Source organism: Hoplias malabaricus, chromosome 3 (assembly GCF_029633855.1).
Source record: "Hoplias malabaricus isolate fHopMal1 chromosome 3, fHopMal1.hap1, whole genome shotgun sequence".
NCBI lineage: Eukaryota > Metazoa > Chordata > Actinopteri > Characiformes > Erythrinidae > Hoplias > Hoplias malabaricus.
In genome coordinates, this window is record NC_089802.1 from 35,922,382 (window position 1) to 35,939,029 (window position 16,648).

At 37.2% G+C, this 16,648-nt stretch overlaps 1 protein-coding gene across 1 annotated transcript in view; it reads left to right on the forward strand.

Moving 5' to 3' along the window:
• itga3b (integrin, alpha 3b) overlaps positions 1 to 16,648 on the forward strand; it is a 62,098-nt gene that overhangs the window by 26,914 nt on the left and 18,536 nt on the right. The window contains exons 2-14 of the mRNA XM_066666460.1: positions 607 to 734; positions 2,821 to 2,903; positions 5,122 to 5,371; positions 6,095 to 6,193; positions 6,918 to 7,122; positions 8,397 to 8,587; positions 10,202 to 10,290; positions 10,448 to 10,584; positions 12,861 to 12,941; positions 13,036 to 13,103; positions 14,780 to 14,916; positions 16,107 to 16,253; positions 16,333 to 16,430. Of these exons, the coding sequence (XP_066522557.1) occupies positions 607 to 734; positions 2,821 to 2,903; positions 5,122 to 5,371; positions 6,095 to 6,193; positions 6,918 to 7,122; positions 8,397 to 8,587; positions 10,202 to 10,290; positions 10,448 to 10,584; positions 12,861 to 12,941; positions 13,036 to 13,103; positions 14,780 to 14,916; positions 16,107 to 16,253; positions 16,333 to 16,430 (1,713 nt within the window). The remainder of the gene's footprint in view (positions 1 to 606; positions 735 to 2,820; positions 2,904 to 5,121; positions 5,372 to 6,094; positions 6,194 to 6,917; positions 7,123 to 8,396; positions 8,588 to 10,201; positions 10,291 to 10,447; positions 10,585 to 12,860; positions 12,942 to 13,035; positions 13,104 to 14,779; positions 14,917 to 16,106; positions 16,254 to 16,332; positions 16,431 to 16,648) is intronic.

Below are 16,648 nucleotides of genomic sequence, written 5' to 3' on the forward strand. Positions count from 1 at the left end.
CGCCCCATTATTATTATTATTATTGTTATTATTATTATTATTATTATAAATGATTCCTGATCCAATAGATTACCTGGGTGGCATTACCCTTCAAATGTGAGTGATTTATTTTAGTTATTTTTTTTAAAAGGCTGTGCTACAACACATTGAAATCTAAAAAAATTAAAATCACTGTCCAAAGAAAAACATGTATCTAAAGAAAACTAACATTATAGTAGAAGGATTGGAAGTCAATGTAAAAAGATTTTATTCTATGTAATTGTGGAGCATTTACTGGTCTATTCGTCATCAGTTTTCATACTAAATATTTTATCTTTCGACGATAACAATATGTCCATTTATTATAAGAATATATAAAGAGACAGAAAATGATTATACTCCAAGTTCAGTCCTCCTCCCTCAATCCACAGTTGAGATGCCCTTGAGCAAGACACCTAACCCTCAGCTGCTCCGTGGGTGCTGGGAATGGCTACCTGCCACTGCCCGTAGTCTGTGTGTGTGTGTGTGTGTGTGTGTGTGTGTGTGCGGTGGGGGGTCCACTGCCACTGATGGGTTAAATGCAGAAGACATTTTGTGTTGTACATTGTACTCTTTGTGTGTGTACAGACTGTTAGCCGGAGCGCCCAGAGAAAAAGCTTTACCCCAACTTAAAGTAAACGAGACTGGAGCTGTGTATTCCTGCCCCATCACCACTGACATGACGGACTGCACCAGAATGGACTTCATCACTTCAAGTAAGAACATAGAAATTTGGGAAATAATACAATGAACAGTATTTACTACAATATAAATATTTCCTTTATGTTAACTAACGTTACAATGGGTCTTGTACCAAATTTAAGCCCCCCACCCTTTAACATTTCTAAAAGACAAACTAGCAAAAATTTGGTATTGAGCTCCAGTTTTTTTTTTCAAATCTTACTTTCCATTTAAAATGATGCTGTGTGGCTGCCTGTAAGAACTCTCCATTCCGTAAATGAAGTGCATTTTCTGAAGTTACTTCTTTACTTTTGAGACTAAAATCATGTGTCTCTTCATTAAAAAGTGAATCATTTTAGTTGTTGGGACTAGTATATGGCTCAGGACAAAACACCAGAAAGTCTAACATCAATTTATGTTTAGTGTCATGTTTAATTTTTTATACAGGATATTAACATAAGTATAATTTCTCTTACATTCTGTTTAAACGTATTATATGTAAAATCGAAGTATTACGACAATTCCATTTTATACTATTTTAAATTAAAATATCAAGTAATTTTTACTTTTTTAAATAACGTGTTCTCTCATGGTTTGGAAACTACATCCACAGTTACATACTTTAGTCAGCTTGTGGTTAAGAAAGACTAAATTCTTCTTGAAATTCCCTCCTTTTAATCGGAAATTTTTGGAAAATGCTCCAGCAAGCTCCAACACAGCCACAGCAGAACCTAACCTGTCTGAGTGTGTCTCACCACAGATGATTATGTTCAAAAGGCTTGTGTCCTCCCACCTCCCCCACAGGTGAGCAGGGGTTCTGCAGAGTTTTGCCGGAAAAGGAATGAGAAAACGTTGTAAATCATTAATCATTAGCAATTTAAGAGTGTCTCCATCTCCTGTATGTCCTGTTTGTCATTTGGAGAAATAAAGGTTTGTCCTGAATATGAGAATATATAATTGTTTTGATGGAAATACAAATGTGTTTTCAAGTCATGCTTGGCATGATCTTATAATAAAACCATGCCTGGATTTTCTTTGTTACTTCTCATGGGTATGTATTAACAAATTCCATCATAAGTCTTGACTCCTGCCGGGTATGTAGTTAGAATCCTTGAATAACAGGAATTCCATGGCACAGACCCAGGGCCTGTCTGTGTCAGCTGTTTATATTGAATGGAAAAATGTCATTAACCTTATGTCTGTGATTTCTTCTGCAAATACAGTGCGTTCATGAATGGTTGACCTCATGCTGAGTGTAAACTGAGCTTTTGATTCTGGAGTACAAACTACTGCCCTTATCTGCCCTCTGTTTCCCTCCTCTGTTTGTTTGATATGAGTTCAAATTGAAACAAAAGGTCATGACTGTTTTATTAACTGAACATGTAGGGAAGCAAATCTGCTGCAGCCCTCTGGTCTCTAAGCAACACGGAAACACCCAGGGCAAAATGTTCTCTTTAGAAGTCAATGATTCTTCCTTTTTGTCCTTTCTTAGACAATCTATGTTCAAATATTGGGTAAAAAAATAATTTTATGTGTTTGGATTATGGGAGGAAACTGGAGCACTCAGAAGAAACCCACACAGACATAAGGAGAACACACTCTTATAGCCAGTGATCTGAGGCAGAGCTTGAACACACTCTGCCCCACACTCAATGTTACTAAACTCATAAGAGCCCAGACTTAGTTATCCCTAAAGCCAAATTTTGAGTAAAAGACCAAAGAAACCACGTGGAACACATTTTTTTTCATATTTCTTGCTGTATTCTGTGATTATTTTTGGGTTCACATTGTATGGATCAGTGTTGTTAAAAGATACTCCTTGCTGAATTTGTCTCAGTATGAAATCCTCTAACTTGCTAATTACAGCTCTAACTGCTGTGAGAACATAAACTAATGTTCTTGTAAATTTCTATGCTGTGTGCACTGTATTGCTCACCATAAGAATATCTCAGAAATCACACCTTGAGCTTCAGTGGTACCTTATCACAATATTGTACACCTATTCTATTCAGGCGTATGTAGCAGCTTCTCTCATCTCTGTTATTATTTGGATAACCAATAAGATGCATGATAAAATCAGATTCCAGGTCAGTTTATTAATTTGTGTTCTCTCTCCTGAAGCGGATTCAACTGAGATGATTGAGGGCATGTGGCTGGGTGTAACTGTGGCCAGTCAGAGAGAGCAGCCTGGTGGACGAGTGCTGGTAGGAATGCAGTTCTTAAGTTCTTTGGCTTAGTAAAACATATTACATTTATTTAGTATACAGCAGTACACAGTGGGGAAAATAAGTATTTTAAACACAGCAGATTTTGCAAGTTTTCCTACCGACAAAGAATGGAGAGGTCTGTAATTTTTATCATGGGTACACTTCAGCTGTAAGAGAGAGAATCTTAAAATAAATCCAGAAAATCACATTGTATGATTTTTAAATAATTAATATGCACTTTATTGCAGGAAATAAGCATTTGATACGATAAAAAACATCTTAATATTTGGTACAGAAACCTTTGTTTGAAACTACAGAGGTAATTTTTCCTGTAGTTCTTGACCAAGTTTGCACACACTGCAGCAGGGATTTTGGCCCACTCCTCCATACAAATCTTCTCCAGATCTTTCAGGTTTCAGGGCTGTCACTGGGCAACATTAAGTTTCAGCTCCCGCCAAAGATATTCTGTTGGATTCAGGTCTGGAGACTGGCTAGGCCACTCCAGGACCTTGAAATGCTTCCTAAGGAGCCACTGCTTAGCTGTGTGTTTATGGTCCATGTCATGCTGGAAGACCCAGCCATGACCCATCTTCAATGCTCTTACTAAGGGAAGGAGATTGTAGGCCAACATCTCACAATACATGACCCCATCCATCCTCCCTTCAATATGGTGCAGTTGTCCTGTCCCCTTTGCAGAAAAGCACCCCCAAAATATGATGTTTCCACCCCCAAGATTCATGGTTGGGATGATGTTCTTGGGGTTGTACTCATTGTTCTTCTTCCTCAAAACACAGCAAGTGGAGTTGATACCAAAAAGCTCTATTTTGGTCTCATCTGACCACATGACCTTCTCCTATGCCTCCTCTGGATCATCCAGATGGGCAGTGGTGAACTTCAAACAGGGGCTGGACATTTGCTGGCATGAGCAGGGGGACCTTCAGTGACCTGCAAGATTTTAATCCATGATGGCGTTGTGTGTTACTAACGGTCTTCTTTGAGACTCTGGTCCCAGCTCTCTTCAGGTCATTGACCAGGTCCTCCTGTGTAGTTCTGGGCTGATTCCTGACCTTTCTCAGAATCATCTTTACCCACCGAGGTGAGATCTTGCAAGGAACCCCAAACAGAGGAAGATTGACAGTCATCCTGTGTTTCTTCCATTTTCTAATAATTGCGCCAACAGTTGTTGCCTTCTCACCAAGCTGCTGCCTATTGTCCTGTAGACAGCTATTTGTGTAATTGATTGAGTGTGTGGACAGGCGTTTTTTATACAGGTAATGAGTTCAAACAGGTGCAATTAATACAGGCTATTGGTGCAGAATAGGGGGGCTTCTTAAAGAAAAAAACAGGTCTGTAAGAGTCAGAATTCTTGCTGGTTGGAGGGTAATATAATACTTATTTCATGCAATAAAATGCAAATTCATTATTTTAAAATCTTTTGTTTAGATTCTGTCTCTCAGAGTTGAAGTGCACCTATGATCAAAATTACTGACCTGTTTTCCCCACTGTATGTAATACTTCCCATTATGAGATTATGAATAAGAATATTATAAGGGGGCTGAACATCAAGCATGTACAGCATGTACTGTTACTTTTGCAGAAGCTGTATGTAACTGTGGTTCTGTAAATGCTGTATGACTGAAAGAGCTGGCACAGCCAATGCATCCTCCTTCTATGAACATAGTATGGATAAAACTCATTTGTAACACAATGGACAATAGAACAGCCATCAGTGGCCTTCAATGGCAAATGCATATTAAAAAAATGAACATTTAAAAATATATACATTAAAAATGGCTGGCCCCCTGGTGCATGGATGGGGTTCCCAGAAAATACTGAGCACGCTAATTTCTAAAGTTTATATTTGATATTTGAGTTTGGAAATCCACAAAATCATGACCGCCATGAGAAAAAAATAGTATGTACTTCGAATACAGATTTACCAGAACTTAAACAATTGCCCATGATTTAAGAAATATATAACTATTTATGTGTGTTTGCAATCATATTTTGCTAACTATATGCTTGTATAATGCTTAATAATATAATAATAATTTCCTTAATTCCTGTTTATAAACAAGTTGAATAATGCTGCAACAATATCAAACTGAGAAATATTAGATTTCTTGAATAAATTTCAAATGATTTAACTTCATTTATTTATTTATTTATTTATTTAAGTGCAAAGCCTCTGATTTCTGATTCTATCTTATGACAGGCATGTGGTCATCGCTATGTAAAAATAGTGCGTGGAGGAACAGAGGAGCAGAGGAGGATGGTAGGAAAGTGTTTTGTCCGAGGAAATGACCTCATGTATGATGAAAGTGATGACTGGCAGGCCCACACCTACGAAGTCTGTAACCCCAACTTTGACATGGAGCAGGAGGGCATGTGTAACATGGGCCTCTCCGCGGGCATGACACAAAGTGATGTCTATATTGGTTGCGTTGGCAGCTACCTGTGGCAAGGTGGGTAAAGTTGGCATGTAGCCTGTGACAAAAGGCTCCATTTCGAATGTTTGCTGCTGCTCCTTAGCCCCTCTCCCTTCATCATTGCAAGAAATTATTTACTGAGATATTAGTAAAATATTATAACAATATTCAACTAATTCTAGACATTTTTGCTTGTTTTGGGTCACTTTATCCACAGAAAGTTTCTTAATTCATTTAAGAATTATGTTTAATTTAGCTGTCTTTAAAAAATCATAAATAATGCTTCAAACTGTTTGCTATTTTTTGCTTATGCTCTATTTTGACTACAAAATAGATGTTAGAAAAGTAGAAACACCTGCTCCTCTACTCCCCTTGAAGACTATGGATAATTAAGCAGGGGAGAACTAGGCTGAATATAGAAAATTAACCAGCCAAAACATACTACAGGCTCACTCTTTACACTTTTGCAAATATTGTGACCATGTCTTTGCTGTCCAATGAAAAACATATCTCTCAATATAGTGACTTTACAAATTACCAAGAAGGAAAACAAATCTTAATTTTCAATGGAAGTCAATGTAAAAATGGTTTGAACCCAAATCATTCTGGAGAATTTCTGTTGGTCTTTGTGTCAATTTTCACACCATATATAATAGCTATGTTCAAATGATGTAGCAAAAAATTTAAAAGAATGTAAATACGTGTTTTTAATTGGGTATGTTCTGATGAGCTGATTAATTAAGTAGCTTTGTTTACTAGGAAATGTCCATGTGACTTGGAGGGACACCAACCCGGGGTTCTCCTGGGACTACAGCGACAAAGACTTCTGGCCTCAGGACAGCAGGAACAGCTACATGGGTAAGATTGTGTTTTTTTAGTATGTGGACACTAAGTACGTAAAGTAGTGCAGTGCAAAACATTGTGCCTTGCCTAGTGACACCATATAATCAGTGAAAAATCTTGAATTGTGAATTTCAAATATATATTTTTTATTTATATATATGTAAACTTTAAAATAAGACTACAATTACAAAACACCTTAAAAGTCATTCTTAATCATTTTAAAAATATAGAACAGGAGCCTATTTTTGTCTAATACTGAAAATGTCATGGTTAAGAATAAGATAAGACCTGACAATGTGAATTTAGTCATGTCACATTTTAAGGTACAAACTTTATTACTATATAAAAAGACATTCTGTCAATGGTTACTGTATTAAAAAGGGTTTAAATGTAGAGGTGTATGTGGGTTCACTGTTTGACAAACAACAGGTCACTTTTCCCCCTTCTGTGTATCACAACTAATTATTATGACATTTAATGCATTTACAATAAAATTAAGAACCATTAATAAACAAATATTAAAGCATGCATAAACATGTGTAAGTATAGTCTTATTATAAAGTGGTACCCAGAATAGTGAGATAGCAACTTATTTTATTCTGCCAGGACATTGATACTAAAAGATTAAGAGTCTAACCTGATACAATTAATTTCCACTTCCAAGTTGTGTTCTGCTAAGCTACTTAAACACAATTGTCTTGTAGTTCTCTGATGGACACTGAAATTATTTGATTTGTAGGCTACTCTGTGACTGAAGAGAAGAAGTTATTGGACAGGAAACAGTATACTGTGGTGACAGGGGCGCCCAGAAATGAGTCTAGAGGATCTGTCATTCTTGCAATAAAAGGGGAGTCCAACTATGTGATTAATGTCACAATTCAAGGGGAACAAGTGGGCTCTTACTTCGGGAGCAGCATCGCAGTGACGGACCTCAACAATGATGAGTATGTCACCTTCCCTGAGACAAATCACTCTTAAATAACAATAAAATCTGTTTCTGTTTATTCTGTCTCGATGCGAAATTGGCCATCAAAGAGGCCTCAGGAAGGATGTGTGTTTTTTTTTTTTTTTAAGAAACCACTTGTGAGCATCAGATACTTTTTTTAACTCCATGCATTGTGCATGCATCTTTCACATATTTCAGTGCACCTTTCACCCACAACCAACACTAAAGACAGTAAAGTTTTCACATATATATTCATCACAAATAGTGACAGAAACAATATAAAAAAAAAAATAAATAATAATAATAATAAGAAAAAACCCGACAATCGCTATAGGGTCCCCACACTACGTGCTAGGACCCTAACTACCAGCAAATGTACTTACTTATGTCCGCCTGTGTCTCCAAGGTAATGACAGACTATTGATTTGGGGGATTGTTCAAAGTTAGAAGTCACACTTTGTGCAATGTATGATTCCTAGTTGTTTTAGTGTGTTGTGAAAAGTTGGAATGGAAGTTTGACATGCATGGACTTCTCATAATCACTTACTAAAATTATATATTAAGTCATGTATATTCAAAATGATTAGTGGTCTAGTTGAAGTGTCTTACTCCACTAGAAGACAATCTTTTTTTGTTTCAAGGCATAATCCTTGAAAGAATGATGTGTTAATGAAAAAATATTTCATTGTGACTTAAGAAAGGCCTGGAAATTGGTTTGACTAGTATTTTGCAGGGTCCCTGCTGGTCTCATCACATACCACATCCAAACAATTTCTCTCTCTGTTTTGTTTTTGACATTCTTTTAGTGTTAAATAGCAAATTAAAGACATCTACACTGAATGATTTTGCACTGTAAAAATATTAATCTAAGACGTAAAAGGAGGCAGAATTTATTGGTGGCAAAGCAGTGCACTTTTAAACAGAATTTCTTTGAATTATGAGGATTTCCACTGATTTTGCTTTTACATTATTTACATCACAGCCGCACTTTCATCTCCCCTGGCTTTTCTTTGTTATTTGAGCAGCACCATCTCCTCTCACTTTTTTTGTTAAGTATTATTTGTCCCTGGCACTTTCAGGCACCACATACTTACACATTCCATGATTACACATGCACACACAGACACTAACCCTAGACATATCAACTTGACAACAGCTTTCCAGTTAAACGTCTATGACTTGCCCTTCTGTTCATTTAAATGTGTGCTAAAGAGAAATAAAAAAAAATAATTCTACATTTGTTTTGTCCTGATTTTTGTATTTCTACCTCAGCTGGAATGACCTGATCATTGGAGCACCATTCTATTTTGACCGCTACAAGGAGGAAGGTGGAGCTGTGTATGTCTACATGAATGAGAATGGCTCTTTTGGAAACAAAAAAATAGTCCTGACAGGTTTTAAGGGCTCAGCATTTGGATTAGCTGTCGCAGCCATTGGAGATGTCAATCAGGATGGATTCCAAGGTTGGTTTTTCAGGTTTTTTTAAAAAAAAATTTAAGAAAGCAATCAGTTACTTTTACCACCAAACATTTGTGAGCAGTATTTATGTAAGTGTAAGCACATGGTGGTGCAAAAGCTAGTGTCACTGCCACTCAGCTCCTGGTTCCTGGGGTTGTGTTTGCAAAACCCACTTTAGATGGCTTGGTGTCTGTTAGGGCTGTGCCATATCGTATTGTGTGCAATAATATCGCAAAAGTTGTTTTAACGTTAAAAAATCAATATTGTGATTATCATAATATTCTGACTTGTTTACGTAATGCTGTCATGCAGTTACAAGTAACATGGCATACATTCATTGTACATTTAGGCACAGAGAGAGGAACGGTGGAAATTTGCTCTGTGTTCAAAAACTTTGCTCCAAAAATGAGAGACTTCAGTCGTGTGACTAAATATTTTTTATACAATATCAGAATTGTTTACAAAACAAGCAAATGTTTACACATTTATTAGTTGTTTCTTTTGAATGTTTGAAATTCTTAGATTTGTACTAAAATAAAATATAATTAAATATAATTTGAGTAAGAAATTAAATATATTATTATTAATTCTTCATTCATTCATTGTCTATAAGCTCTTATCCAGTTCAGGGTTGCGGTTGTCCCGGAGCTAATCCGAAGTCACTGGGCGCAAGGCAAGATCATACCCAGGAGGGGGAAAATATATTATTAATTTAATACAATTAATATAAATATAAGAGCGGCACGGTGGCACAGCAGGTAGTGTTGCAGTTACAAAGCTCCAGGGACGTTGTGGGTTAAAGTGCCACTCCGGGTGACTGTCTGTGAAGAGTGTGGTGTGTTCTCCCTGTGTCTGCGTGGGTTTCCTCCGGGTGATTGTCTGTGAGGCTTGTGGTGTGTTCTCCCTGTGTCTGCGTGGGTTTCCTCCGGGTGCTCCTGTTTCCTCCCACAGTCCAAAAACACACGTTGGTAGGTGGATTGGCGACTCAAAAGTATCCGTAGGTGTGTGTGTGTGTCTGTGTGTGTGTGTGTTGCCCTGTGAAGGACTGGCGCCCCCTCCAGGGTGTTTTCCCACCTTGCGTCCAATGATTCCAGTTAGGCTCTAGACCCACTGCGACCCTGAACTGGATAAGCGCTTACAGATAATGAATGAATGAATGAATGAATAACATATATTTTGTTGCAGTAGTGTGTTGTTGAAATTAATACAATTATTTTCAGTGTGTTTTCATATCAGAAAAAATATAATTATAACCAAAATACCCTGAAAATATCATGATATTATTTTAGGGCCATATCGCTCACCTCTAGTGTCTGTGAAGTCTTTGGTGTGTTCTTCCATTGTCTACATGAGTTTTTATGATATTCTCTGGAGATATGAGTGTGATCCAAAAATAATCATCCAGTACCTGATCTTAGTATTGCTCTGCTGATCGTTGAATTACATTAAATCCTCATAGAAATGTTCAAAAATTTAGTGTAAAACCTTTGCCGAGAAGTAGAGACTGTTGCATATGCACTCATTATTATGTTTTTATGGTTTTAAACAATTCAATTAATTGTTGTTCATTTACAATTAATATTTGAACTTTAATCTTTTTTCTCTTTGTTTTGTGTCAGATTTTGCAGTAGGAGCTCCTTTTCATGATTCCGGAAAGGTTTATATATGGATGGGGAGCAAAGGGGGAATCTCAAAGGTCCCTAGTCAAGTAAGTTATAACCTCTTTTCAGGAAAAATTAATCTGGGTATTTCTGACTTCTGGTTTCTGGTTCCAATGTTAGAACAGAGGTGTCATTTTTGGTGACCAGATAATGAGGTACTTGACAGTGCAGAATGTATAGACTGTAATGGTATTGGTGTTTTAGATTATTGAAGGGAAGTCATTGGGCCCTGGAGGATTCCACACGTTTGGTTACTCTCTCAGTGGAGGAATGGATATGGATGGAAACAAATACCCTGACATTTTGGTGGGGTCTCTTGATGACCGCATAGCCCTTCTGAGGTAAGTATTTTATTACTTATTAAGAATAAAAATACTAGGATACAGATGGTGCACGATGATCATAAAGCACTCACTTCACTTTAAGTTAACATGTCCCTCTAGTGGTGAGAAGCAGAATTTCCAGAATTTGAGACAGCATTTCATGGCAACAAACATAATGAAGTAGTGTAACTTATTACAGTTGAAATTAAATTATTACATTATTAAATTATTAAATTATAGTTTCTTTATAAATTTATTTAGTATAAATAAGAATATGTGAGTGTGTGTTGCCCTACGAAGAGTGATGGGCTGTTGCAGACAATGAATGGATGAATGAAAATGATTAGCATTTATATAACAGTCACTATGTTATGGCCATTCTGAAACAGTAAATTTAATGTGTAATGTAAGGTAATGTAAATGTATAATTCATGTGTGTGTGGATTGAGCGTTGCATGGAATGGCATCTGAGCAGTGTTGATTGTAAAGTGTTCTTGGGTATCTAGAAAGGCTATATATAAGTGTAATGATAAATAAATAAAGTAAATAAAAATAACTTAAAATATGCATAACATAAATCATAAAAAAATGACTGTGAAAAACATGGACAGCACATTTCTCAGTCACATATGAAGCAGCCTCCAGAATCAGACAGCTTAGTCACACGCTTTGAAGGATGCAGCCCCTGAATTAAGATGCACCTATAATCTTTCAAAACATGACACTAGCACAGGTTGAATGCTTCCCCCATGTTTTCTCTTGTTTATTTTATCTTTAATTTAACCAGGCAGGTCATTAGGAATAAATTCATATTCGTATTTACAATAACAGCCTGGCAAGTCAAAGCAATTCATTTTCAATCTCTTAACTGTTTTTCCATCCTTATCAAGCTCCAGCAGTTTTCCTTGTGTTAATATTGCCACATTTTTTATTTTCTTCCAAAAATCAAGTTTTAAAGTGTTATTGTACAATATAATAAGAAGGTGGTGCATTTAGGAATGCAGTAATTGACAGCCTTGGCGGCGTTTTTGTACAGGGCTCTGGGGTGTACAAAGTTGAAGCCACACTCTCTCTCTTTTTATATGGCTCTGTAAAACTGCTTGCAGGACTTCCCCACCGTCTCCCAGACCTGCATTGCTCCTTTTCTGTTCATGGAAGAGTTTAGTTTTAGTGTTCTCAGGGGCCAGTTTTTTAAAATGGGTTTTTTCAAAACAGATACGTTTTTTGATCCTGAAGATTTGGATCTTGATTCTGTAATCCAATCTGATCCTACAAGCAGGGTTTTCAAAACTTTAAGCAGAAGTCTTGTATACGTTTGTATATGTTTGAAAAACAAAAATAACAGGATCATTTTTAGCCCATTTTTACCCCAGCTTGCCAAGCTCAAGCTGGATTGTCAGTTTTGATGAAAAGCTTTGTAAAGAAATGACTTTACAAAAGAAAATAAGTACACTTTCTCTGTAAACGTGATTTAAAACACTCAGACTCATAAACATTGTTTCAACTTACACTGTAAATAATAGTTTTAATCCATTTAAAACAACTTTTATTTACAGGGCAAAAAAGTCAATAAAATGTACAGTAATTAAAGTAAATAAAGTGTGCAGATTGAAAAAATAATTTTGTGGTTATTACATTAAAGTGGCCTCCTCCAGGGTGTCTTCCTACTTTGCGCCCAGTGATTCTGGGTGGGCTCCGAACCCACCGCGACACTGGATAAGCGATTCCAGACAATGAATGGATGAATTAATTAATTAAAGTGGTTCATTAATGGTATTGTTTATTTATCAAGCAATGTTTAATCATTGGTTACTGAGGACAGCAAATTGTTTTGCAGTTGAATTTCCCCCAGTTGCTCACACATTCACACTGACTTAGTGAATTAATTTGAATTAGTGACATACTTTATAATTATTGTGCAACCATACAATGCATTTAATCCAGCTGTGGAAATGAACTTTTTCAAACACATGGACACTTTCGAATAAGAAGTCCACCTACATGTGTTTTTGGACTGAGCACCAGGAGGAAACCCACACAGACACGGGGAGAACACAACAACAACTTCTCCTATGTGTTCCTCAACTCCACTGTGGTACCTATTACAAGAAGCTGAATATAATTAATACATTGTAAAAGAGTGCAGTGATTTAAGTTAGAACACAAGATTTAAAAGAATAGCAAAGTCTAAAGCAAGATAACTGAATCAAGTGATCAAAGTCATTCATAAAAAAAATTGGACAAGGAATAATTGTTATATGTTATTCTCAACATGATTTGCTTATCATTTTTAGGGCACGTCCAGTGATTCATTTATCCAGAAATTTCACAGCAGAGCCGAGGATTGTTGACCCCAGCCAGTGCAAGGGTGCTTGGTAAAGACATTGCTTTCCACAGAGCTTTGAATGTACCAAAATACCAAAAATCCAAACCAAAGTTTTCTTGGCTTAACCATGTCTGTATTTGTAGTGTGACAGTGAAGATGTGCTTTACCTACACACTCAGCAATGGAAACCGTGACTTCAAGAATGACATCTGTGAGTGTTAATCATGGTCTGAATGTACACAAGGCTCAGTTTCCCAAAAATATTTTAGGGTTAAGATCAACTTAACAGGGAGAGAGTGTTTTCACTGTGATGCTCACCCTCCCACTTAGGAATCATCTTTGTTTTAGGATGCTTTTGAGAAACCCAGCCCCAACCAATAATTTGTAGGCAAGGTTAAAATATATCACTATTTCCAAGACAACAACTACAAACAGATACTGAAATCTACAATGTAAGTCCAAAACTAACCTAAAACTAATATGCACCCCGTGTGGACACAGATAATCTCTCAAGAAAAACATGCCACTCTGTAGCAGATGCAGATGAGCATAAAGTTGCTATGCTCAATGCCAAATTTGGTTTAGATGGGTATAAAGCCCAAGATGTTTTTGATTCCAAAAAGAACTAGTCTGCCTTCACCAGTAATTGACTCCAAGAGTGTATATGTGGCTGAATGTCATACAATCTTGCACATGTTCTAACATCTGGAGTAAAATCTATCAATAAAGAGGAACAAAATACATATGAATATTCTTCATTCACCCTTTATTTGGTGGGGTCCTTTGATAACTGCTTAACACCAATGTTTTAAAAGTTAAATTAATTTTATTTTATGCCTATATATTTAAATAAAAAAATTGCCCATAAAAAATTGACAAATAATCTCTGCCAATGCCATACAGCTTATTTTGTGTGATGGTGTGGGGCAGCATCTCCCTCACTGGAAAAACAAGGCTTGTCATCATTGGAGGCAATCTGAATGCAGAGAAATATCGAGATGAAATTCTGCAGCCAGTGGCAATACCATATCTCCACAGTCTGGGACCGAACTGTGTTCTCCAAGATGACAAACCTCGCCTCCACAGAGCGGGCATTATCAGAGACTACCTCCAGAATTTGGGAGTGGAGAGGATGGAATGGCCTGTCAGCTCCTGACCTCAACCCCACTGAACACTTGTGGGATCAGCTCTTTTGTGCCAGAGTGACCAACACCACCACGTTACTTGACTTACGACAAATGCTGGTTGAAGAATGGGATGCCATTCCACATCAGTGTGTGACCAGGCTAGTGACCAGCATGAGGAGGAGGTGGAGGCTGTTGTGGCTGTGTATGGTTCTTCCACACTCTACTGAGGCTCCTGTTGATTAAAAGAATAAATTATTAAATTGCCTTGTTTCTTCAAACTTTAATCAACTAGTCACCACACACCAAACGAGTCAATGGTAGAATAAGATGTTTGGCTTTGACAGAGAGGATTTGGCAAATTTTTCATGGGCGCAACCCACATAGTCAACTCTACTGCTCATCCCACAAGTGCATGTTCCTTACACATGTGGCACCATTTAAATGAGAAATTAACAGGCTCCAACGGTATAAGATTTATTGCCAAGAAGCATTTTTACAACAAAGAAATAATCTACCAAACACAAATTTCCTTACTTTTTGTGCTATGTTTATATGTTCTATCTATGGACCATGTATAATAGAAGCCCATCACCTGGTTATTTTTGTTACACTTCATTAATTGCCTGTCGATGGGTGTTAATTGTAATAAAGTCAGAAGAAATGCTGAAGGAGCACAACATATTTCTGGACGTTTAATGAATTGTGTTTTTTGTTCTCCAGTGAAATGAGCCTAATTTTGATGTTTTTTATATTTCCTCAGCTGTGAAATACACTGTAGAGGCTGACCGCTTTCAGCGCAACCCCAGGGTCCAGTTTGTTGATTCCAAGCAGAACACAATTACGGGGGTCTTGTCCTTTTCTTCCCCTATCTGCCAGGAGCTCAAACTGAGTGTGAATGTAAGGAACATGTCATGTAAAAAATGTGACGTTCATGATTTTAATGAGAAAAAAAAGACTTCATGTACAAAATTAACATTTCCTCATCAATGTATAGCTCTCCAATCAGTTTGTGTACTTTAAACCAGTCAAATATATTTAATTATCTATTGTGCCTGCAAAATCTCACTTGGCTCATGCCTGACTAATGGCATCTTGGAGGTATTTAGACAAGAAAGATAGCACCAAACTTTGAAAAGCACGAACTGAGATGAGGATATTGCTCTATTCCTGCTACATTCATTCATTCATTCATTATCTGTAACCGCTTACCCAATTCAGGGTCGTGGTGGGTCCAGAGCCTACCTGGAATCATTGGGCGCAAGGCAGGAATACACCCTGGAGGGGGCGCCAGTCATTCACAGGGCAACACAGACAAATACTCACTCACGCAGACACAGGGAGAACACACCAACTCCTCACAGACAGTCACCCGGAGAGGTTCCTGGAGCTGTGTGACTGCGACACTACCTGCTGCACCACCATGCTGCCCTATTCCTGCTCCAAAAGTCTCTAAATTCAGAAGAAGTCTAACTGCATGAAAGTAAACACATACCAAAATTGCTGCAAACTAAACAACTCACAAATTAGTTTCTGTTGTAATTCAAATTGTGAATAAAAACATACAGACAAGTCAAACTTAAGCTCAATACAAACAACCATGTTTTATTTCCCCTCAGACTTACCGTTCCACTTCAAAAGACACTGTGCTTCTGAATATAAACAAACCAGAGAACATTCCCTTTAAATCCTTTCATAACAAAACCATATGACCATATTCTTTGTGTTCATTTTTTTACTTAATGTAACTGATCTAAATTATATGAACATTAATATATACATATGAATGATGCTACATGCTAAAAGCAAGCTAAAACTTGCTCAATTAAATGTCTAACAGAAGCTCCTCAGAATGAAGCCAAAATCTGACAAAACCTCAACTCCCACACTACACAAGCTTACTGGTGTGTGGATCTTGAAGAACTTCCACTTGTATTATGTCAGTTATGTGAGCAGCAGTGACATATTTTTATATTTCCAAGAATGTTTGTATTTTCTTGTTTACCAAGGGATGCTGTAGCTTTTTTATTTTACATATTTACCATTGCTGTTACTAATACACACACCTCTGTTTTTGTCGCCCCCTACAGGAGCAGGTAAAAAACAAGCTGGAGCCAGTTGTATTTATGTTAAATGTATCACTTCATCAACCCGAAGTCCAGGTCCAGCAAACTGTCCAGAACCTGGACGCCTATCCAGTTCTCAGTAGCCAGCAAAGACTGATGGAGAAAACTGAGGTAAAATATAAAATGTCATAAGTTCGTAAGGCAATCCACAAAACAATGTAATGAATTACTGATGTCTGTGCTGTTTTAGATCAACTTCAAGAAGGAATGTGGTTCTGACAATACGTGCAGTAGTAACCTGCAGGTGAAGGCAGAGTTTGCGAAAGAGCATGGTGAACCCTTCCCTAGGTGAGAAACCTTAGCACAGTTGGTAACACAAGCCCCCAGTGCTCATTGATCTTTAATAAAGAATCTCATATTTTTAAACAACCCCTTTCCCAATTATTGCCTAAACCCCAAGGCCTTCCGTAAACTGCTTAAACACCACACACTGTGTCCTGCAGCTAAGCTGGGCTTCACATTTTAGTGTTTGATTAGATTTAGTTAAACCTTTATAAACCTAGTGT